Source organism: Cuculus canorus, chromosome 11 (assembly GCF_017976375.1).
Source record: "Cuculus canorus isolate bCucCan1 chromosome 11, bCucCan1.pri, whole genome shotgun sequence".
In the NCBI taxonomy this organism is placed as follows: domain Eukaryota; kingdom Metazoa; phylum Chordata; class Aves; order Cuculiformes; family Cuculidae; genus Cuculus; species Cuculus canorus.
In genome coordinates this window covers 4,212,318-4,237,095 of record NC_071411.1, presented here as the reverse complement: position 1 = coordinate 4,237,095, position 24,778 = coordinate 4,212,318, and the positions used below count along the sequence as shown (strand labels likewise).

At 38.3% G+C, this 24,778-nt stretch overlaps 2 protein-coding genes across 17 annotated transcripts in view; one reads left to right on the top strand and one right to left on the bottom strand.

Moving 5' to 3' along the window:
- Positions 1-153: 153 nt before the first annotated feature.
- Positions 154-12,551, top strand: CHDH (choline dehydrogenase). Its single transcript, XM_009569372.2, has 8 exons — positions 154-311; positions 3,277-4,088; positions 4,537-4,688; positions 6,445-6,574; positions 7,230-7,364; positions 8,403-8,545; positions 9,366-9,468; positions 10,055-12,551. Exons 2-8 carry the CDS (start codon positions 3,335-3,337, stop codon positions 10,471-10,473), a joined length of 1,836 nt encoding a protein of 611 aa, XP_009567667.2. The 5' UTR covers positions 154-311; positions 3,277-3,334; the 3' UTR covers positions 10,474-12,551.
- Positions 12,552-13,650: 1,099 nt separating this feature from the next.
- The window catches only part of CACNA1D (calcium voltage-gated channel subunit alpha1 D), a 204,485-nt gene continuing 193,357 nt past the window's right edge, over positions 13,651-24,778 (bottom strand). For all 16 annotated transcript variants that reach the window (XM_054076355.1, XM_054076358.1, XM_054076344.1 and 13 more), the window contains 8 exons: positions 24,100-24,216; positions 22,219-22,586; positions 21,887-21,913; positions 20,822-20,971; positions 20,090-20,253; positions 18,014-18,135; positions 16,920-17,240; positions 13,651-15,896 (listed from right to left, as the gene is read on the bottom strand). In XM_054076355.1, coding sequence (XP_053932330.1) covers positions 15,603-15,896; positions 16,920-17,240; positions 18,014-18,135; positions 20,090-20,253; positions 20,822-20,971; positions 21,887-21,913; positions 22,219-22,586; positions 24,100-24,216 — 1,563 coding nt within the window. In that variant the 3' untranslated portion in view covers positions 13,651-15,602. The remainder of the gene's footprint in view (positions 15,897-16,919; positions 17,241-18,013; positions 18,136-20,089; positions 20,254-20,821; positions 20,972-21,886; positions 21,914-22,218; positions 22,587-24,099; positions 24,217-24,778) is intronic.

Genomic DNA, 24,778 nt, shown 5'->3' with positions numbered 1-24,778 from the left:
CACTTTTTGTCATAGTTACTATTTCTTGTATCACTGCAAACAGAGGTGATTGTGGAAAAACACACATGCACTTTTTGTAAGAGCAACTACTTTTCTCCCGGGGATCCTGTGGGGGCGGGAGAGGCAGCGGACTTCGCTCGGGCTGGTTTCGAAACCACACGCAGCCGCCCTGACATCTTTCTCGGAGGCCAAAGAGTGCGTTCCTGTAGAATTTCCAGCACTCCAGCCGGCGTCCCCCCAGCCGGCTGCGGGCTGGTGACTTTATCCCCGAGCCGGCAGATGAGTTTGTCCATCAAGGAGGACGTGGCGAGGTGAGTAGAACAGTTTCAACAATGAAAATGAAACTTTGCATGGTTTTTTATAAGCGAAACAACTTTTTGACGAGCGCGGCTGAAGGGAAATGGAATCCTAAGAACTCTCCCACCCAGCAGATGAATTTAAACCATGCACGCAGTCTGCAGGGGGGCTGGCGGGGGGCAAGAGCTGCTGTGATCCCAGTTCTCCCTGCATCTGCGGCAGCCAGGCCAGGCAGGATTTGGCAGCTCATTCTGAAGCATCCAGCATAGTCCCATTGTTCTGCTGCACCACGTATTGTCCGTGGTGTTGGACATCTCTGGGAGAGGGGGCATATTTTACATTTCCCAGAGAGGAAATCATTGGTTTGGCTCTGGGAAAGCAGCACAGGGAACAAAGCCTCAGCCACAGTGACCATCTCCTCTTTGTTTCAGCGTCCCCTTAGAGGAACTGGGTTAGGATAGTGCTCACGGAGGAGGACCATGTGTGGATGAGAGGGGGTACGGATCCACATGACAAAAAGAATCGTGCATGGAAGCTAGTTTTTCAATCCAGCTATGTATGTTGGGTTTAACCTAAATCAGAATGGCTTGATTTTTGACCTCTGCACTTCAGAACTGAAAGGCACAGTATTTTGTGAATCATCTACACAATGATTCTCAAAGTCACTGGAATACAATGCCCAGAACACTGTTAACTGACTTCACTCCCAACTCACTCTTTGCAACATAAAAATTCTTCAAATGTGGCTCCACCAGTTCTATTCCATTGGATGTAAACAGAAACTGGAAAAAAAAAAACCAACAACCCAACCAAACTAAAAAAAACTGAAATCATCAAACCAAACAACACCCAACAACAAAAAGCCTACCAAGAAAAAACATCTAACTGCACATCTGACAAACGCATGGTGGGATAGATTCAAAACATAATACTACTTCAATTACTTAAAAGGAACATTAGGTTTAGGTGTCTTGGCTGGCAATTCAGCCTTCTAGTCCATAAAAGACCCCAGTTGTCTTGGTATGTATTTTTGACCAATCTTATTTCCAGTTTTAACAAAGAACGGGACAGCTCTGGTTAACAGCGATGATATCCAAAGCCCTATAAGGTGTTGAGGTTTTTTTTTACATTAGCCACCTCATCTGACTATAAAACTGTTTTGTTATTGTCCATTTTTCAATACATCCCCCTGCACACAGGTTACCTACCCACCTCTATTTTGTAGACTTTCAGCCCTTTAAATCTAGGAGTAAGGCCTCTGGGTTGGATCCTAGCACTTTTCCCTGGCTTTCTTGGAGAGAGGATAGGCCAATTTAATCCTTAGGTGACCCACAGTTTCTTACAAATCTCAATCACTTTCCTTTTTGTGTCCCCCTTCCTTTTTAAAATAGTAAATAAAATGGAGTAACATTCTTCACCATCCTTTAAAGAAGTCTGTTTTCACATGTGACCCCAAATCAATTGCTGTAGAGTTGCAGTGGGGGGTACTGGTGGGTTACATCAGTTTATTTCTCATACAAGCCTGATACTGCATTCAGAAATGTGTTACAATGATGTAAGACACACCTGCCTCGTTCTGTAACATTGGTGCTGCCTTTGGATCATCTCTTGAGATGGTATTTTTGGGAGCACAGTAGCCACTGCTTATGCTGGAGCGAGCTGTGGAACTACAGCCTCCAGCACCACCAGAGAAAGTCAGTCCCGGACTGAACGCCATTCCAGGGATTCTGCAGAATCCACCCTCTTCGCAGTCAACAACTAGACTTAACAGCCAGCATTTTGGTTAGGAGGCACAATAATATTTGATGACATTATGCATCCCATTCCAAAATAAGCTGTGCCATGTTCCAGACTCTGTGAGCTCTACCTACGTAAATAATAAATGTTGTCCATCTGTAGGAGCAAAATCTGAGGTTTTACTTTCTTAGGAGGAAAGTTGATTACTTAATGATGGTAAACCTCCACCAATAAAACTACTGGCATTATAGAGGCAAAGTCTCTTTCCCAGATTATCAAGGCCCAGGCCCATATTCTACCAAGCTGATCAGCTGCTCCTAAAACAATAAAGACCTGTAACACATCGGTTATGCAAGTTAAACATTAGTGCTTCAGAGTTGTAGCCCTCTTCCTTACAAACAAAGAAAGCAAAAATCTCTCTACCTTTGCGTTCTCCTCTTCTGCATCACAAGAAATCGCCAAACCTTCTCTTTCAAGAAAGAATCCTTTAATAGTGTCCACCTGTAAAAGAGAACCCCTCCTTCAGCTGGGATCAATTTTGGATTAGCAATGTGAGAATCAGCTGTGTGGACTTCTCTATAGTTGGTTGTTCATTTTCCAGAAGTTTGAAGGTTTCTACAGCCTACTATAAATTTTCCTTAGAAGAGTAAGAGTTGTGTCCTTCTTCCTATCATTTCCCCAAGAGAAAAAACTCAAAATTATTGCATATGAGATGGTGCATCAATTTGTAAATAAATGTAATTGTATGTGGAAGACTTTTAATGTTCATCGGGAACCTAATTTTGATATAGAGTTGAGCCTTAAGGGCTTATGTGTGATTTCACAAACTGTACATTGTAGAGTTCACCCGAATAAATGAGCACAGTTCTGTCCCAGCTTTTTGTAACAAACAGCTGATTATTTCAGTGATTCGTTAAGACGTGTTTTCTTTTAGTGAAAAAATCTGGTCATTTTACAAAAATACAGAGCTGACTATGAAACTTGAACGTAAGAACATCAACTTCAACAACATAATTTGCTTTTGAAAATTAGATCTCAACAAACATAATACAAAATTACGTGTGCCACTTGACTACATTAAAATAAGACAGAAAGTTTCAGCTTAAATATTTATTATTTTATTGGCATCGTTGTTAAGCTTTTAGGTAGTAAGAATGGATAAAGTGTAGCAGTTTTACCTGAAAACAACTGACAATGTACTAACGCTTACATCTTAATTAGGCTTTTTGTTTGTTTTTCAAGGATAAACACTGGACTTTTGTTAGAAATACTGCAAGAGTGATACTATCAGTAAAGAAAGATGTCATACTTAATGAAAGGAGTTAAATGTTGCGGTCTTGTGAATCGGATGCACAAAATACCAGGAACTCTGTTTAAAGCACACACAGCAAAGAACATATTCAGCATCAACAAACGGCAATTCCAAATTTCACATACAACATCTCAACTCAGTTCTGAAAAGGAAAACTCTTATAATTATGTCATCGTTGGAGCTGGATCAGCAGGGTGTGTATTAGCCAACAGGTTGACTGAAGACCCTCTCAGTACCGTACTCCTTTTGGAAGCAGGTCCCAAAGATACCCTTCTAGGTAGTAAAAGACTGATGTGGAAGATCCATATGCCCGCTGCCTTAACTTACAACCTCTGTGATGAGAAATACAACTGGTATTACCACACAACACCACAAAAGCATATGGATAACCGAATTATGTACTGGCCCCGTGGAAGAGTGTGGGGCGGCTCCTCTTCTCTCAATGCTATGGTATACATTCGTGGGCACGCAGAAGATTATAATCGATGGAGCAGGGAAGGGGCTGTAGGATGGGATTACGAACATTGCTTGCCCTATTTTAAGAAGGCACAGACACATGAACTGGGGCCAGATCAGTACAGAGGTGGAAATGGACCCCTGTATGTGTCGAGAGGCAAAACAAACCATCCACTTCATCACGCGTTCCTGGAGGCAGCCCAGCAAGCTGGGTATCCCTTCACAGAGGACATGAATGGCTATCAGCAAGAAGGATTTGGCTGGATGGACATGACTATACACCAAGGTAAATCATAAAGGAGTCCTTAAGTAATTTGTATTTTTGAGCCACCAGTGGTACTTCTGAAAACATTTTGGAATATAGACATATAATCCGCACCGAATGCCATTTGGTTGTGTAGCTTACCGAACAGCTGTGGCACTTTCTATTTACAACCTGTCCATTTCGCAGCAGCTTGCTATCAGTCTAGGGTGTATTTCATTGGAAATGGCATTGGCATGCAAGTCTTGATTGATGGTTAAATTTGGGAGGGAAAGTAGGTTTTCAGAATGTCATTGTGGGATTTGTTATGTTAAAACAAAATCTTTATTTATTATATCAAATCACATTTGCTTTGAGCTCTGTAAACTTTGTGAGGGCTCTTCCATTGTAAACATCCTGATGCTTATTGGCCAAAATCTTGAAGAATACTGAGCATGACTATTTTGATGTTTGATGTAAATATACATTGTAGGTCAAAGATGGAGCACAGCTAGTGCTTACCTTCACCCAGCCATGTCACGCCCAAATTTGTCAGTTGCAGAGAAGACACTTGTTACTAAAATATTGTTTCACGGAACAAAATCCATTGGTGTTGAGTATGTGAAAAATGGGCAGAGGAAAAAGGTAAGAGCTTTTTATTTTCCAGTATGGAAGGTATGAGTCAAAGCAAAATTAAGGCTTTTTTTTTTTTTAAAACAAACTTCTATTAAAACTGGCACATTGCTATGCAAAATGTTTGCTTTTCAGACGCTATGTTTCCTCTTCCAGTACATAATTCCTTGTCAGTTATTTTACAGTAGGTCATATTTCAGCTGTATTGATTTAGAGATTAATATCTCCATTATATTTTCATCTCTCGGTACTGGGGGGACAAGCCATAGCTTGGCGTTACTCAAGAATGTTGTGTAAGGTTCTGGCTAGAACTTATGGTGCAATCGTGCACTGTCTCAGCATATTGACTACTGTGCTCAAATGCTGATGTTTCTGATAAACTTCTGAAAATGCAGTTCTGACGTAGGAAAATCGGTAAAAGTGAGATGCTGTAATCTGAACGGCTCAAGGGATAAACAATGAGTCATTCACTTCTACTTTGCCCTTGAGTTTTAGGATGGTAAAGATGAACCATAATGATTAAATGTGCCTTATGGTTGTTTGTGGAAGGAATATTTTTCAGTCTCAGCTCACTGAACATGTGGAAGGAAGCTTGAATTGCCACTACAACTTAACTCTATGGATGAACAATTCATTTTATGTAGCTTTCAATCCACTGACTTCTAGAAGACCCAAAACATTCTCATTTTCCTTAACTCTTTAATATTACAGCTGATTATGGAGTATGTAACTAGGATATCGCCTAAAAGGGATTTGTATTTTAATAACTTAAGATACAGCCACAAACAATTATAAAACAATTAAAATCTAACGGTAGTATCCTAGAGAGTAGAAATTATGATGGCTTGAGTCCAGTAAGGCTTACAAGAGACGACGGACAGCAAGTATTCTGTGACTGAACACCTGCTACAAGTTAAAATGCAATATAAATAAGCTCTTCTTTCATTTTCTAATGCACAGAAAAAAATCTGTTGTCTTTAAGTGGATTGTTATAGTTATTATCATTAATAATGTAAAAGAGAAGTTGCAGAAAATGTCCTTGATTTCATGAGAAGATGTGCCAAACACACTTCTAGAGAAGGTTCTAGAAAGAGAACTATCCAGCACAGAAAACGGAGTAAAAGCCAGAGGAATAGTTTAGCAGCCCATACCAGGACCAGCTCAGGGCTCAGACTCGCAGAGTCTGATGGAACATTTATCAGCTAAATATGATATATCTGCCTGCAGTCAGAGTTTTCTCAGTGGTGCTTTAGTGTTTGAGGGGCTCCTGAGGACTTCGAAGAAGAAACTAAACATTGGTCCTGGCTGAGACAAGAAAAAAGCTCTTGAGCATTTCTGAGCTGGCACCGTGTCTGAATCCAAAATCTTCCTCAGGAGTTTCAGTTTTTATTTATAAACCATCACTGAAAGACACTTAGCTGACTGACCCGAGTCCCATCGGTACTTTTTCTCCTGGCAAATAGCGCAGGCGTTCATTGGCAGCCACGGTGCTGGCTGAGCGGAATGTTTGTGTGCCAGAGAGGTGGAACAGATCATAAACGTGGCAATAAATACAGAAATTATCAAAGGGACAGCTTGGTCATTTCTCTCTGCAGAAACTTCTGGCAAGGTAGGAGTGCATTTAGAATGAGAAAAATGTGACGGAAAGATGTCTAATCTGGATCAGAATGGCGTAATCTGGATGATCTGCATCAGAAGCTCTTGACACTTTGCTTGCATTCAGATCAGGCTTAATAATGTTAGGACTTTTGTGCTCCTTTTCTTTTAGGCTTTTGCCACTAGAGAAGTTATTTTAAGCGGAGGCGCCATAAATTCTCCACAGCTGCTTATGTTATCTGGGATTGGCAATGCAGATGATCTGAAAAAACTAGGGATCCCTCTCGTTTGCCATCTTCCTGGTAATTTTTATGTTTTTTTAACCTTACCTCTCCCTATGGATGCAATCCAAAGACCATTAAGTGAAATGAATCCATTAAACTCAGTTGTTTGCTTGTCAGGCTGCGTGAACTGAACGTAAGTGTTACAAATTAGCGGAAGGAACTGAGCTATAAACTCCTACGCTTTTTTTCAGTACATTTGATAGTGAAAAATGTCTTTCTGAAAAATGCCACTGAGTACTTTTAAAGCTGCCTACCTGTCATTTAGAATTTAGAATGAGTTTTGATCCACAGTGGGTCGTATAAACGCCCACCGTCATATGTATTCAAAGATAGAAGGAATAACATGAACTTTTCCTATAAACTAGAAAAGCTAGTACTGTGTTTAGAACTCATATCTGGTGATTTTAGAACAAGTGATATCTCTGTCATTTAACTTTCTATTTTCATCCTAGTTATGCTATGTTTATGTAAAACCTTATTCTGACACGAGCAAAAGGTTGCTATGACTCATGGTCTCAGTCTTAGTCAGCGCTGCCTTTGTATGAGGTTAGCTGAGCTCCCATTTATCCTGATCTCTAATTGCAAATGTGTATAATTGTTCTGTGTAAAATAACTTTTTTTTCTTTCCTTTCTTCTCCCTCCTCCCCTTTTCTATTCCCTCGCCCCACCCCAGGAGTGGGACAGAACCTTCAAGATCATCTAGAAGTATATGTCCAGCAAAAGTGCACCAAACCTATTACTCTATATAATGCACAAAAGCCAGTTAACATGGTCAGAATTGGTCTAGAATGGCTTTGGCAGTTTACAGGTATGAAAAAAAGTATGCAACCATTCTACCATTGACTGCTTTAGAACTATTACAGCCCTTTATCCACAAATTTCAAAGCCTGGAAGTCTTCACATATAATTTTTTTCATGTCCTAGGAAATAGCTGAAGCTTGCAAATGGGCTTGAACTATTTCCTTATTTTTCCCTAAATCAGAATCTTTTAAAACAATTATTATATCTTACGCAACAAGGGAGGCTTTTATACACTGGGTTTTAACATTTTTAGATCTCTCTTATTTCAAGAAGAATCCTACAATTAAAAATCTTGGTGGTATTGAGAAAGCCTGCTGTAAAAAAACGAAGAAAAGAATTATTTGAAATCAGTATCATGTGAATAAAACACTTTGTTGAACTGAATTAAGTGTTCTGTATAATGGCTCCAAAAGAATTAGTTTGTTTCTCTGATCAGAGTTTGTTTCTCTGATCAGAACCCTTTAGGCTTTCATGTGGATCAGAAGCGACTTTCATTAAAATGACTCATTCATTTTTCCTTGAAATCAGTAAAACAGTTTGGCCACAATTGAGGTCTTCATCACTTGCTGATTTATTGTGTCAGCATTTGACAACTTACGTGGCTTCATACCATGCAAGTAAATATTGAGAGCTAACTCATGGGCTTAAATGGACGTGAAAAGAACATAACGTAAGGGGCATTGCAGGTCCTTCACCTTTCCCCTTCAGGGTGGTACTGTGGATGGCTCTGCCTATTAGATGTGACTGATGGGATAACTATACTGCATATTACTGCTGGTTACACAGATAACTATAGCATCCTACTCTCAAAGAAGTGGGATTTCCAAAGTTGCACATATTTCTGGTTATCTAGTGATTAAAAAGCAGATGAGAGTGATAAATATTGCTTAAATTACAAGCTGTTGATAATGGATTTGCATTGCTTGCTATTTCCACTCTATATATGAATTATTCATAGTGGTGAAACCGGCAGTTAAGAATAAAAGGATTTCTTGCTTTTCTGTGGTCTTTTAATGGCATTTTCTCTCTTATTCACACTCTGTAGGTGAGGGAGCCACTGCCCACTTGGAATCTGGTGGTTTTATCCGGAGTGAACCAGGGGTTCCTCACCCTGACATTCAGTTCCACTTTCTTCCTTCTCAGGTTATTGATCATGGTCGGGTTGCTTCCACGATGGAAGCTTACCAGGTGAGTTGTTGAGGAACATATTCCAGTAACATCCTGTAACAATCAGTAAGGAAGATTACACTTTATTACAAACATTGATAATTCAGCTATATACTGCAAAATATTTTGTTCATTGTAACACAAAAAGAATTGGTTTAACCTCCTACGGTGGGAAAAAAACACAAGCTTCTTATTTGATATTGCTACCAAAATTATGTTACTTTTTATCTCTGGGTAGGTAGGCAAGTATTCAACTGTTGTTGAATCATTTGCACTACTGAAGTGCCATAGCACTATGGATGAGGATACGCGGTACTAGATGCTGTACAAAACTAAATCCAGGTGTTTGTTATTCCACTGTGGTTTAGATAGGTTTAAGCGAGAATGTCTAAGGCCACTCGTTTATTCATTGGTACAAATCCAAGCACTCTCTTAGGCTCTGATCTTGATCTGAAAGTCTGTGCTAGTGCTGGGAATTGTCACTGAATATATACGCTTCTTCTTGCTAATCTCTTTTCTTCGGTGATGATAGTAATTTGGCCCAATTGCTGATTGTGTTAGAATGCTCTGCTACTGCTAAATTAGAATGGGTGTATTTTAAATTAAAAGAACAGCTGTGAGTTGATAAGACAAGTACATTTCCTTCCCCTTATAGTATATCATATTTACAACAGATTTATATAAAATGGAAAAATATTCAATAGCATTTTCCGTTATCTCCCTTTAACGTTTACATTTGTTTAATTTGTGAAGACTGTCTGGATTGCAAAAAAAGAAATCATACTGAATTTGGAAATAGGTTTGGTGGGATTGTGTCATGGGTATAGCGTGGATGTTGCAGGTCCACGTGGGACCCATGAGGAGCACGAGCGTGGGCTGGCTAAAGCTGAAGAGTACAGACCCAACTGACCACCCTATCATTGAGCCCAACTACCTGTCATCAGGTAAATGCAGCCTCTCCTCGCTTTAACGTCAACTTATTTCCTTCTGTTTCCAGTAACAGATTTCGTATCTACTCAGCACCAGTTCAGAAGTGCTGGTTGGTGAATTGTTATTTCTTTCTGATTTATAAAAGTCAGTTAGTATCGAAAGAGGCCACTGTGCAAAGCACTGTGTAAACCAAAACAAATTCCCTAGCGGGAAAGCAATTAGAGTTCTTAGAGTTTGCTGCATCATGCTGTTCATTTTGTCCCCTCCACTGGCTGTGAAGAAATGGATCTCATTTTCTTCTTTGTGCTGAGATTAGTGTTCTTGGCTAGACAGTGGGTACAGAGAAATGAAGAGCAATTCTTCATCACTCACCTGTTCCCTTTGGGGACTGTGCAACAGAAGTGACAGCTTTGTTCACAGTGAATGTAAATATCTGCAACTTTGAAAAATATCCTACTTTATGTTATGGCTTTCAGCAATAAGTGAGAGACTTTCCCTTTAGCCTTTTTTCCTTCCATGCTATATTCTTCTGTTAAGCTTTCTTTATGCATTACTAAATTAAGGGTGTATTTACAGTTCTCTTATTTTCTCTCCATACAGAAAGAGATATTTGGGAATTCCGACAGTGTGTCAAGCTGACCAGAGAGATCTTTGCTCAGAAAGCTTTTGAAAACTTTCGTGGGCCTGAAATTCAACCGGGAAACCACATTCAGTCTGACAAAGAAATAGATGCTTTCATAAGGCAGAAGGCTGATAGCGCTTATCATCCTTCCTGCACCTGTAAAATGGGTCAGCTTTCAGACAGCACTGCTGTAGTTGATCCCCAAACCAAAGTAATTGGCGTTGAAAACCTGAGAGTAGTAGATGCTTCAATAATGCCCAGTGTTGTCACTGGGAATTTGAATGCCCCAACTATTATGATAGCAGAGAAAGCTGCGGATATAATTAGGGGTCTCCCATCACTTCAGGAAAAAAATGTTCCTGTATATAAGCCCCAAACCTTGGAGACACAAAGATAAACAAATTTTCACATAGCTTTTGATATTTAGGCTCTCAGCAGCATATTGATATGTCATACTGAACATGCCAACAAAATAAATACCATGCAAACCAGCATGTGCTAGTAAAGTGCCTCCTAATTTGGACCATTCTTTTATATTAGACTGTCTATTCATTTTTTTTAAATCAGTTTAGGTTGTTTTTTTTTAGTTCAACATGACATTTTGTGGAACAATTCAAATTTTTTTTGTTGAAGAGAAGCTATTTCTAAATGATGAGACAGTTGTGCACAGAGCCAGAGATACTGGGAAACTGCATGAGGAATGAAAAGGATTAACGTATGCTGCTCTGAAAATCATTATGATGTGCCTTGTTATTTAAAGGAAGGGTTTTAACTGCTGTGAGGGTGTTACCCATGATAACAGCTAGTCAGTAATCCCCACATCTCAAAAAAAATGGTTAAGCAGATGTAAAATATGCAATTTCTTACTCACAGGCGAAAGTATTTCATATCAGAATTCAGAGAAAAAAAAAGGAACCTCCACGTGTTTGGAATATGTCAAATTTGGGGTTTTTTTTAATGAGAGGAGTGCATAGCTTACAAATCCTCCCTGAAAGTTAGACTTCACCACTCCTAGCAGAGTGAAGACATAACATACATTGTATTTATTAGACACTTATTTTTCTAAAAAATGCAGAACAGGAGAGGATAGTTAGAAAAACACACTGGAAAACTAGGAATTCTTGCTTTTTTTGCAAGGAGATTAGTAGAATTCAGTTAACAAGATGATTTAGTTGCACCACTTTATCATTCAGCACAGGAATAGGTTTGCGCTTCCTATAATGCCCTTGAAGTTACTGGTCTTTGCTCAAAGATGTGTGTTTGCAAAAGATATTTCTCAGCAAAGCGGCCTTATTATCACTCAAATTTTATTAAAAATATTACAGCTGAGTTAGATTTAAAATGAAATATTAAATAACTCAATTAGGTCAGATATTGATGATGAAGAGATCTTTTTAAATTAGAAGGCAATTAACTTATTCAGTGAAGCAAGGCTATATTCTAGTTAAGACTTAAATCTTTGTTTTATCATCTTCACATATGTCAAGCAAGATACATGATCTTTTGTAGCTTTTTCATAGGTCAATCTAACTTTCAGGTACTGTTTTGGGGGTTTTTTTATATAAACAAACCTGCAGAAAGAGAACGGTTTCAACGCAATTGAATCCATTGCATTGTTTTGATTTATTAAGTATTACAAAATAACTTCAGACTAAGCAGCTGTCAAATTATAAAGTAAAAGCTTCTGCACCCGAGGATTGCTCAGAACTTGTGGTAAACAGAATAAACTTTTTTTTTCCCCAGAAAAAATGGTATTTTATATAATTTGAGCAGATTGTAATAAAACTTGCTGACTCAGATGTTGGCGAGAGAGACAACTGCAGCTGCTTAAGGCAGATCCTCCTACCTGGTGCTGTTTGCTGTAAGGCAGTGGTTGGGAGCCCCGCTGCTAACTGAGGGGAAGGACTGGGATTCATTAGAGTATCTGCATAAAGACAAACAAAAATAGTGAAGATGGAAGATGATAGCAGTGAACTCTGCTCCAAAAGGAGAAAGGTAAACCCTTTCTATCTCTGTGATGCATTCTTTTGGAATGAGGGGAAGAGCAAGAATACTTTTAAGTCATAGGTGATGGATTATTATTAGCTGTGTTAATAAGACAATTCATCTGACGCAACTGTGTGTTTGGGGAAAGCGTGGACTGTGTATGGCGGTACCTTCCTACAGCAAATAATTTTTATTCAGCACCTGTGCTTTTGAGATTTCCTTTTAAAGGTATTCCGTAGGCATCTTAGTGTCATTTGGAGTACAAAGCATTAGGATACTCAGTAATAGATAGTGATGAGACTTACCAGAGTCCTGTGCAGTTGAGAGGGGAAGCAATTTGGAAAGACAAAACACTGATGTTCCTGTATTTGCATTTACAGCATAGGTTTCAGCTTTAGGCATACAAGATGGGGATTGTTATTATGCAACTGCAGAGCCACTGTCTTACGTAACTCACTACGGAACACGTGCAGAGCTATCCTCTGCCATTATGTCAGGCTCTAAAAGAGGAGGAAATAGGTTCACACGTCAAACCGCGCGTGTGTGTCACGTTCAGGTACGCAGTGCTGCCTTTTGCCATCAGAGAATCGGACATTTCTTCTGAAACATCACCATCCTTTCTCGCAGTTCTAAACGTACACAGACTACCTCACAAATTCCCGCCCTTCTACGCGCTTCAATATTTCCATTGCTGTGAAGCGCAGGTGCTTTATTAATTCAGGCCTCACTTATACAGAATGTTGAGGCTCCTCCATGACATTCCTTTGATGCAGTGCTAAAGAAACAGCTCAGCTATTTGGACCTTTCGTTGTCCTGAGGAAACCTTTAGGCAGCACTAAACTCCCATTAGTTTTTCCTGCATTGTATCTTCTTATTGAAACTGAATTCCCATTAATTCTCACCTCTGGCAGCGTCAGGTTTGCTAAGGAAGACTCAGCACAGGTAGAAGATACCCTAAAACGCTCTGTGGAGCACTGGCACTCTGCTAGCTAAGATTAACCATATTTTACACCGTATTGGATTGCAGAGCACAGGCTGATAATTCCAGAGTTTTACTTAGTTAACAAAATAACAGAGCGTGTAATTGCACACCAGAACTTTTGATATTTATACAGCTTAAAATCCTTCTCAAATTGTCTGATTTCAATCAGTCTGCAGCCAAATGAGGCAGCTTTATAAACACTGGAAAACTGGGAAGCGGGCTTGGAACATGCATTTTTCTATAAAATAAAAAGCAACGTATTTTGAGGAATAATAAAGACATTTATCATTTTTTCTTAAAAATCACAGTTAAAATTAAGAGGTAACCTACCCAAATGTCTCCTGGCGGACAACGTGAAAGATCTGCTTGGGTGTTTTAGTTGATTTTAGTGAGATTTCCTGTAGATCTTTTTCTCTGGCAGGAACAATCCCGTAGATAGTAGGGTAGTTTGAACCCTTTTTCATACAAGTACTCCAATCACTTCACTTCTTTCTGGTTAACAGCAGTCATTCATCAAAGACTCTATGAGAGTGCCAAGTGATGACTACAGTCCACATATTCCCCATTCTTCAGACAGTGCCAACAGAATTAACTTCTGGAGCCTTTTGGTGAAAAACTATGAGTAAGAGGAGTCTCAAGTATAATAAAATTATTACACAGTTTTATTTTGAAGAACATTTTGCATTTGTTTTAATACAAAATGATGTAGGTCAAGAAATAATTTACAAACCTTTAAGTCCTTATCCCGGTATTTGAAATAAGAATGATTTCAGAGGAAGTCTGTAAGCTATTCATAGGAAACCGTCAGTATGTACAAAATGTTTATTGACATGTTTTAAACATCACATTTGTAAAAATGTGAACTGGATTGCTATCTAGCATATGAACTACAGGTAAAACCTGATAAGATAACTTGTTAGAACAAGTCATTGTTATCCAGTGCTAACAAAATAGAACGTAGCTTTCAGTGTTTTCTGATTTTCCTCCAAGGTTGTATTAGCCTCAAAGTCATTTCAGGGTTTTACTGCATTGTGAACAATATCTAAGCCCTCTCTTGATTGCATAAAAATAAATCTTTGAAATAGTACACATAGAACAACAGAAAGGTAGAGGCAATAAAATAGTACATACTTCTTATGTTTTTGGTTCTGTGAAGAATTGTTTTATCACATTTCTTTCCAAGCAGAGTAAGAAGTACTGAAGTAAAGCATTTTCATTTACCTCCAAAATATTTTCTGCCTGAGATGCTTCTTAGCTAAGTAGGGTATGTAGATAATATACTTAGTCAAAACTAATTGTCTTATGACCACTAATACCTTGGCATGATCTTGCCAATTTTTTAATGATTTTAATATTTATTTTTAGCATGGGATTAATAAAAAAATAAAATTAGAGCTTATTTTTCAATCAAAAAAAGTTATAACAATTTTAAATCTTTTACCTTTCCAAGTATAAGACTGTAAATAGTCAACTGTGCATCCCTTTTGCAGAGAGATTCATTTGACTCAATTATTTAAAAAAAAAAAAAAAAATCTCTGTTTTTGTTGCCAAGTTCAAACTTGACACTTTATCCCAAAAAGAGATTTACACTGAGAGGTGGCTCTATCTAAATATTTATGCTATAGTTCTATATATTCCAAGTAAAAATACTTATATCTAGAATTCTGTGGAGAGTTACAATAATTAGGGTCCATAAATATTGCTGCAGTTCAATTACGGTACAATAATTACAAAATATAGAACATCTCTTTACAAATACAAATCATTGTATATTACAATTCATTTACAATAATTTCTACTATTTAATTTTTAGCAAACTATCTTATCTAATTCTACTATAACCTGGTTGCAAGTGCATTAGTAAGAATGCAATTATTCCAGTATATTTTGCCCTTAACATGATAGTCATAAAACAGACTATCTGAATGATATTTTCCTATGTAAACTGGTGTTACATATGACAGATTATATAACTTCTTCTTCCAACAATCTCTAACAAGTAGAGCATAACAAACCGCATTTTAGACGAGCGTTAAGAAAAGAAATCAGGAGGCAAGTTTGAAAACAATGTTAGAATGGATATGCAACGGGTAACTGATATGCTATCGCGTACTGAGGTAATGACATTATTGGTTGTCATCACTCATCTCATGTTGCTGTTTCCCACACAATTTCCTGCTGGACTCACACAGACATTTTCATTGACAAGATCCTGCTCTACTACGGAGCACAGCAGCACGAGGCTGAAAGACAGGCAAGACATTACACCTCAGAATCCCACTCTAGCCCTCAGAAAAACTGATTGTCATAATCTGCTTAGTTTCAAAACAACCTTATTCCTGCAGAGGAATTGAAGATTCTGTGGGAGGGGACTTGACATGCTGCAGCTCTGATCACATTTCGGCAACCTGGAGATAATCCGTGTATTTGTTATGGCTTCCTTGAGGTGTGACATCACTTGTACAAAACTTGATTGGTTATTCACTCCCGCTAGTGCCTGGCATCTTTAAACTATGAGGCACTTTTTCTGTTATTAAAATCATTTTCCTTGTTAAATACTATAAGCTCGTAATGCATATCATTTCATCGGCTAAATCTTCTTCATATCGTCCTGTTTCTGGTTCTTCATCACTGTAGCCAGGACCAAAATCTTGAAGTTCATAATCTTGCCTGCTTAAAATGGGAAACATATCCCCATTGGTCCCATTGCTAATATTTCCATTAAGAAGATTACTTGCTGCACTTTCCATCTCATCAATAGTCATGTCACATGCATCAGCAATCTCGTGTTTCGTAGCTGAAACAAATTTAGGGTCCTTTGCATACCTTCCTAGGCCTTCAGATATAAGTACCTGGGAGATGGGGGGAAGAGAACGAGACATACAGTGGAATTATAGAAGTACAGACAGGTCACAGCAACCTTTCTCTTTTGTGGAAAATACTAGAAACCCCACGACGAATCACTACAGCAACCCACAGCAAAACTGCATGCGTAAAGAACGACCAGATCAACAATCAAATGGCTCCAAACCACACCGTATCAGTCATGTGATGATGTAACTGATAATGCAACACATCTGACTTTTCTCTTAAGAAATTTGGGAGCAGTCTTTGATAAACATCAATTCTCAGGCTGACACACTAAAGTTAATATATTGCACATGGTGCAATGAGAACTATTGCCTGAAACACAGAATATTAGGTACGTCCTTGGTATTTTAGAGTACAGGGAAGAAAGATGCTGAAGTCCCACTTGCAAATAAAATCTAACAAAGTACATTGTTCAGATCGTAGCAATGGAAAGGGAGTGATAGATGGAAGCAAGAACAGCAACTATGATTCAGAAATGCCATAAACTCATTATCTTAAAGTCTTTTTAAATATAAAAGGGAATTCTTAACGTTCTTTAGTACACCTACAAATCAATCCCTGCAGTCATTAGTCCCCTCTCTGCATTTAGTACACCGATACAGCTCTTGTTCTTTTATTCAGATTACTGCAAAAATGGTGATGTATTTCCATAGAAACAACAGAGAGAACAGGCATATGTATCATCTCTTCCCCATAAGCCATTGTGGAAGAACACTTCATAACTGATCTTCATCTAGAGAACTTAAATTTAATTTCAAATCTCCTTGAAATCTCCCCAGTTCTCTGAAACACCAACGTTAATGTTTTGATTCAGCAGAAATCCTTTACTACATGAAAACTACAAGTTGCCCTGTCTTTATTTCAAAATGAGTTTGGGCTTTGAAACAGAAAATACTACATTTTCAGAGAGATAACGTGGACTGCATGATACGCTTTTTAAAGTTCACACAAAAACTGAACAGACAGACACTCTTTGGTACTTGAAAGGTTTCTGTAATACTTACCGCTTCTACCAAACTGTCTGCACTCCGCTGTTTGTCACTATGTTTATGCCTAAAGTCATTAGGTACAGTTAAATTGGCTGGTGTAAATGTTCGGTAGGAAATATCGGGGTCATCTGTGTACCAAGAGCTCCTGTGCAATGAAGGCAAACTACCATTCATATGTTCTGTAGATTCAGCCCTATCGACCTGGATTAGAGGTGTGTAATACGGAGTACGGTCCCTGTTGGGTGGGGTTGCAGGTGGGGTAGCCCAGGAACGCGTTGAACGACTTGGTGAGTGTTTATGAGCTTTGCTGGAATCCAGACCTGCAACAGCCATCACCTGGGAAAGGGAAGAATTGGAGAAGTTAACGATTTTAAATGTTCAGTCACGCTCATTTCTCATTTCAGCAGTTTGTTCAAACCGGTTGTTTGGGCAGCAGCTAATTAATATTTTTTGATGTTTAATAGTCATGTAAAGGAGGAACGGGACTGAAACTGGTAAATTGACAGCATAAAATAGTATTTTTTCTGTTGTTACTCAGATCACAAAATCTTGCTGTTGGCATTAATAAAGAAATTAATTAATAAAGAAAAATAGTTGTTTACATGATATGTTAAACAAACAAAGTAAAGTGCAGAAACATTTCTTCTGTCCTGTAGGAAATGGACAAATGCTGAATCCTGACAGCATTTTCCAAGCATTCCGATGATGTTTCTAGGGCATCTTCTCAGAGCTGGGGACTGAGCCTCAGATGATGTATATGTTCTACTTGCAAATTGTCACATATGGAGCTGAGTCACTGCAGAGGCAAAGACTAACAGACAGTTGCTGTGTTATGCAGTCCTGGCCAAAATTCCTTTGGGCATCCTGACTCTTTGCAGACACCTGAAGTGTCATAGGACCAAACTACTCGTTTTCAATGTTATGTAGAAGGTCAATGTTTGAGAAGCCTCATTTCTAGCAACTACAAGCCTACCTTTGGCCGAGGATTCATGCACAGGCAAACTACATAACACAGTAGCAATGTATCACACAACAACGAAAGTCAGGAACACAATCCAGGAACTCGAAAGAAGTAATTCATTATTAGTTAAATAAGAATTTGTGTTTACCTGCTGTTGCATTAAGTGAAGTGGTAAAGCAGTGCGATGGTGGAAATTAGGAGAGAGTGGTATTTCATCTTGACTACTTTGTCGTCGGAGGCATTCGAAGTTAAAGGAAGATCGTCTATTTGCTACGGGCAAACCATAATTCATTAGGAAAATAAAATACTTTTCCTCAAAGTCTGTTATTTCCAGTATTTTAGTGTGATTCACACAAATAAAAACATATCCCCCAGTAAGAAATAAGTTGTGTTAACAGAAGCAAGCAGCTGGCTATAACATAAAGGATAGATTCAGTGTATGAGTAAATGCAGTCCAAGGCAGAAACCACTCAAGCAGCCCAACAGGAGAGAATTTAAAGCAGCTGTTTCACAAAGCAAGCCTGTGTTATGCAGAAGAATGATTCAGCTACTTCGAAGTTGTGCAGTAAACTGCTGTGAATGGTTACAAAGAAGAATTTCTTCTTCCCCATAGTTTAACCTCTTTATTCTAATGAACCAGACTTCCCAAAGGGAATACCAAATCCCCAGTTCCTTGGAAGCAATGTGCAATAAGAAAAATCATATCCAAGTCAAAGTTGACTCGTATTGTCAGTTCCTGATGTTTATTCTGCTCCTTATGTCAATGATAAACTGTGGTCTCTGCTGTTATCTATGCTGCTATTATTTGTGTAAATGCTAGAAAGGAAGAAGTAGAAATCTAAACTGGACCAAGATGTTCGGCTGAGGTGGAAATGTTTCAGCTGGTCTTGGTGCAAGCCTGCAGAATGATAGCAAGCAGCACAGAGGTATCGTTCCTCTCTGTTAGCTTCAGCGTGAAAAAAAATCTAGAAGCTTAACAGCATCTGGAATCCAGATACATCCTCACAGCTGCGAGCATCGTAGTGGAAAACAGGAAAGACCCTGACTGTACAAAGCGATGGTACAAAGTGAGCATCATCAGAATGAAAGACAGCTCTGGTTTTGCTAGAGAGCCAATCCACCTTAGAGCTGACAAAACATGGAGACTCTCCTAGAAATGATTCTGTATTGTCTTGTCTGGATGGCACGGGTTAGATGGCATCATCCAAAGACATGGGTGACAGACCTGGCCGTGCTGCCCACACTGTCCTTCAGACTATTCTCAGGGACACTATGGGCTTGCATGGAGCCCAGTGTTTTTTCTAGTGCACCAACAAGAAAAAGCTTTAGAAAGAGGTTTATTTTGCCCTTCGCAAGCACAAGTGCTTTCTGTCTGTTAACTGTCAGAGGTCAAAGACCAAAATCCAAGAGCTCTGAGTCTGTGTCTGCTTTCAGCCGATGATTAGCACTGCTTATCTCTGCAGCGTAGCCTGGAACATACAAAACCAAAATTACAAGACAAGAAGCACGAGAGCTTTTAGAAATGCAGATTAAGCAATATTGTGCTTGACATAAGGAGAAACCAAGGCAAGGACCTAAGGAGGTGAGTAAATGAAAATTAAAGAAGCAGGTTTAAAAAAAAATTGTTAACGCTAATTCAATGTATAAATTGAAACATTTTCTCCCTCAGAAGAAACACACAGTATTAAGCATTATTCCTCAGCTAGCAGAATAAAGTACCAATGTGAATCTGAAATAAGATGCTTATCTCAGAATAACAGACTTATTTTTCACAGGGACTTGAGAAACTCACGTTAAAAAGCTAGAGGTACTTCAAAAGTAAGGAAAAAAACCCAAACCCAACACACCCTTAAGCTCAGTCCAAAGTGTGAGTAAAGGGCACACGGACTGACACCCTCTGATCAACACTGCATTGTACCCTGCTCTTTCGTCATGTATCAAATCAAGTTTAAACTGGCAATTAAATTGGTTATTTTATATTGTTGGATGAGTGAGGCAAAAGATAGTAGAAAGATGGACTTGCGAGCTAGGATCCATAGATTCTCGGAGCAATCTCTCAGGATGGACAGATATTTCTGCCGGAAACGAAAATCCACCAGCAGCAGTAATCAAGAAATGTCATGTTTGAAATCCAAGTTAAAAAGAAGCCTTTTTAAACTGGAACATATCTGAATGCATTTAAATAATTCTGGATTTGCAAACAAATTGTTCTTAATGTACTTACGTGTTGGTGTTGGAGGTAGCAGCCGTCTCCTAGGAGACCTTTTTGTATCATAACAGATTTGTGAATCATCTTCCTCAAGAAAACCATGTGGGTGATGGTAACCTTTTGGTCTCTCAAAATCTGAGTCATGGCAGTGATATCTACAGTGGTAATCATAGATATGCCTGCATTTTAAAACATAATAAAGAAAACGTTATTTCAGTGTGTTCCTGTCAATTGATCTATTAGATTTCTTCTAGAAGATTTTTCAAATCTACTCTTTTCCCCAGCAAGATAACCAAATGTTACATATTATAATTATACACTATTACATATAATTATACATTATGCAACTATACAACTCAAATTTAAAATAAATTCCAGTTTCTATATGCAAACTGGTTTAGAGATAGCGAGCACACGTTTTTGCACTAGTGTAGTTATATAGTAAATTCTCAGGATTAATTATTATCAAATTATATTATCAAATTATATTTTCAATGACATTACTCCTTCCAATACAGACTAAATGTAGGACCTCAGCTGTACATTACAATATACGATTACATTACAATTACCAAATACAGAAGACCTCTGGGACACACACTATTCTTGTTCCCCACTTCACTTGCCAGGAGTTGTGGAATATTAACTCCATGAGAGAATTTTCGGTCTAAGTGCGCTGAGTGAATTCTTTACAGGTAAGCACCTGACTTATTGAAATATTTTTCCCAGCTTAACAAACATCCTTACCTGCCTCCTGACAACATGCTGTCTTCCTCATAATACTCCTCTCCACTATAATAATCCTGCTCTCCCAAATAATGATCATCATTGCAATAATCTTGAACTTCACGTTCTTCGCGGCAAATAGTAGGTCGACGCCCATCACCAGAGTCAGATCTGTAAGCGGCAAACAAATACTTATTTTTTATCTTTTATTTATATGAATTATATACTGCATATTTTATACGCAGTTCTTTCAATGTGCTTCCAGGTGAAAAAAAAAAGAATCAAGCGTTAACAACTTTCTTGTTGTCAGAGAGTGGTGTTACAGTAAACTCTGTAGACTGCAGTTCAGAACGTGACTACTTTATCTGTTTCTTAAAGACGACCTCCCTTTATCTCCTCATGGCACAAACACAAAAATAACGGGGCGATGTTCGGTGAAGTCCAATCCATTTAAGACATTTTTACAGAAATAAATTCATAGTACTTTGAAGAAACACAGCCTCTCTCAAACGTGTGAGGTTTCACAAACGGCTAAAATATTAAGAAGCACTCACTGAGGTATTCCAAGAAAAAATGGAACGTAGAAATCTACAGTAAAAACTACCCCATTTAACATTGCACTTCAAATAACAGAATATATCCTGGTTTTAAAAGTTGTCATAGAAAAACTTCAGATCTAAGACCTGGAAAGATGTGAGGTCCCTTATAAATGGAATTGTACACATTAATATTTATCAAAGCTAACCCCAGTGTTTTTTCCAGTATTTACAAGTCATATTTAAACAAGTGCTACCACCAGGTCTGATCGTTTGGCTCTCAAAAACCATACAAACCTGCTCAGACTTTTAAAAGGGCTCGAATAACTTTGAACTTCACCATAAGTTTACCCTTTTAGAGTAGGCAGTGGAAAATCTGAGCTAGAAATCATCATTATTCAGCGTATGCATTGTCATACAGTTAATGGTGAAAGTTGCACTGAGGGAGCGGAAGAAGAAGGAAGGAAAAAAAGAAAAAATAAAAAAGGAAGAAAGAAAAATAAGAAACCACTTTCTCCTCTTCAATTACGTCAGAACCATATCAACTCACCTAATATACGTTTCATAGTAGCGGGTTCTGTCCAGGTAAGCCATGAAAATATGAAGAAAGATATTTTAAAATCAGGTATTTTAGAGAAATTAATTAGTGATTACAATGTTTGTGCTGTAACTAATAATTTCACTTTAAAGAAAGCTACTACTTTCAAACCTTATTAAGATTACATACATTCCAATACATCAGAGCTGTATTTTAAATATGTTTCATGAATCAGCAGGTGACAGAAATAATGCTAAATATATAAATTATCTTCACGTAGCGCAAATTTTCTTGTAGTGTATTTACAATATTTAATTAAAAGCAAATACAAATATGAATTTTACCTCCTACTGCTTGGCCTTCTACGCTTCTCGTGATCAGTTCTGGAGTAAGAATGGTAACCATTTTCGGATCTATGCTCACGATTTCCAAAATTTGTGTGTTTTCCATGAACAACTTTGGACACATTGGCATTATTGAGGTTGGCATTTGTTGAGTTTGGAACTTGCTTTCTTACTGAGTTGTGATTATGATGATTGTGGTATACAGAATTTCCTGCCTGAGAATATATATTTTTCTCAGCATCACTTGCAGATGGAATTGAAGGCCGCTGAACATGTAAGGGACGGTGTGTGGTGTTGATCTGTTGAAATGAATCTCGTCTGTCACTGCTAATATGGTTTATGTGGTTGCCAAAGAGGGCACCATTCCTCTGTTTTAGGGGAAAAGAAAGAAAAAATTACATCAGATACCTCAACAAAACATATTCTTGACAACGATAACTTACTTTTCTCTCCTACATGCATTCAAAAGTAGCAACTCAAGTAATCTGTGATTTTTCTTTCTAACTTTACAATGCTTTGGATGGCATCCCCTGAAGTGATAGAGATGTGATTGTGATAATGACAATATTTATATTTCAGAGTCAAATCAACATGATGCTGTGGTTGTTATTCTTTTTTTCGTACAACTAAAAGTGACATCCAGCTTTCTCCACGTTTCATTACACGGGAGAAACCCAGATCCCTGTACACGAACATGCACCAGCTTTCTCAGAAAGGGGTGTGTCTGCTTAATTTTTGAGAACGCTCGGGTGGAATTCCCTCCTATTGTCCCAGAGCACCGGTTTGGAACAGGCGTCACTCAGACAGGATGAAGTGCCATGCAACGGCTTGCAAGCATATCTCAAGTAGGTAACGTTAAGCTTCAGTGCTTCCATTCCTTCTTCTTGCAGAGGGAGAAGAAAGAGTAGTAACTCTTTACTGCCCTGAAGAGTGTAATGGATGGTGAAAGAGCGAATGAAGTGCTAAGTTATGACTATGACATGCAGCTCTCTTTTACATCTGACCCAGATTATGTAGCCTCCCTGTCTAGCCAGGTGTGGGTCCTGGATGACAGCAGTCTGTCTTGAAGCTCAATCTAGGGAAGACAGGAGGCAATGATGGTTGGCAGAGAAATGCATCTACTGATGGTACCTGTGGCACTGGCTCCGTTTTTTACAACAGACAATAGCAAGCCATGGGACTTCTGACATAATTACTGCAGAAGCATGCTTTTACATCTACTTCTTCTGAAATGCTTGTCAAAAACGAAGTTTTCTTGCTGGCTGACAAATGGTTTGCAGATCGCTCCTGATTATAATACCAACTTTAGGTGTTCACCATTAGACTAAATATCTATAGTATAAAAGAGGAAAACTAATCTTTCTTTCTGTTTGGTTCTTATTGATATCCCTCACAAGAAATTGGGAATGGCATTTCTGTTCAGTTGATTTCTGTGTGATTCCAGGCATTCATTTTAATATATGCATCTCTGTCTCTGTTGTGGTTTGGCTGCATAGAATTTCATTCTCTTTTTCCTGCCTACCACCACAGAAGTTAAGACACTTCCACTTTTAAACCTTGCCACTATTGAAATCTGAGCTGGCAAGGTTAATAATTTTTCTTAGGATTTGCTTAAGAAAAAACATAAGAATTAATAAGAAAGAATTAGAGACAGGAGAATAACCCTGCTGGAACTCTTTCCTAAATTTATGATGAGACGTAAGTGTCCTAGTAATACCATGTTTATAGATAAATATAAAATGTACTGATTTATAAAATATTTATCTTGCTCTCATTTGGGGAGAGTGTAGTTATTACTAATTATTCCACATTCAGGGATAAGCTCATTTTTTAATCTCATAATACGATAAAACACTTCACGTAGCTGTGTTCTGACATTACTTTATAAACATCTTCCTCCTCCTCTGGATTGTTTTCCTCTGGTTCATCATCTTGCAAGTCACAGGATATAGCTCGGCGTATTTCAGGGCCAATATCATGAAGTGTCCTTAGTCCTGCCTAAATCAATAACAATATCAGAATACATTAGGAATGCAAATTCTTTTTTGTTCTTTAATTACAGGCGTGTAAATTTATTTTAAAGGACAATTAACAAGTTTTTGTATCCTGAAATCCATAGAGGATGCATCCTACTGTAAGTCTCTTTACTGTTGTTAACAAATGGCTCGTATTCTAGTACAACTCTGCTGAGGTGCTCATGTCTTTATTATTGCAGTGTCAATCCTGATTAAAGGACTGCTGATGTTTATGTAGCCCTACGGAAATAAAATTCATCTTATAACAAAGTATAAGCAATCAGCAAGAACTACAATAAAATGCATTTCAATGAGATGTATATTTAATGTTAAAAACATGTTTGCAGCCTGTGTCCACCAAGGAAACACAAGGAGATCTTTGCTATAGCAACAGCAGTTTTAGCAGAGCTCGGATGGAAAAGAAAGCAGTGAAATAATTCCAGCTCATCTGCACTGCACTGTGATATGCAGAAATTTGATCTAAAGCTTTAGTTTGGGACAGAAAACCATCAAGCTACAGCAGCATGAACCTCATCGTGTACTGG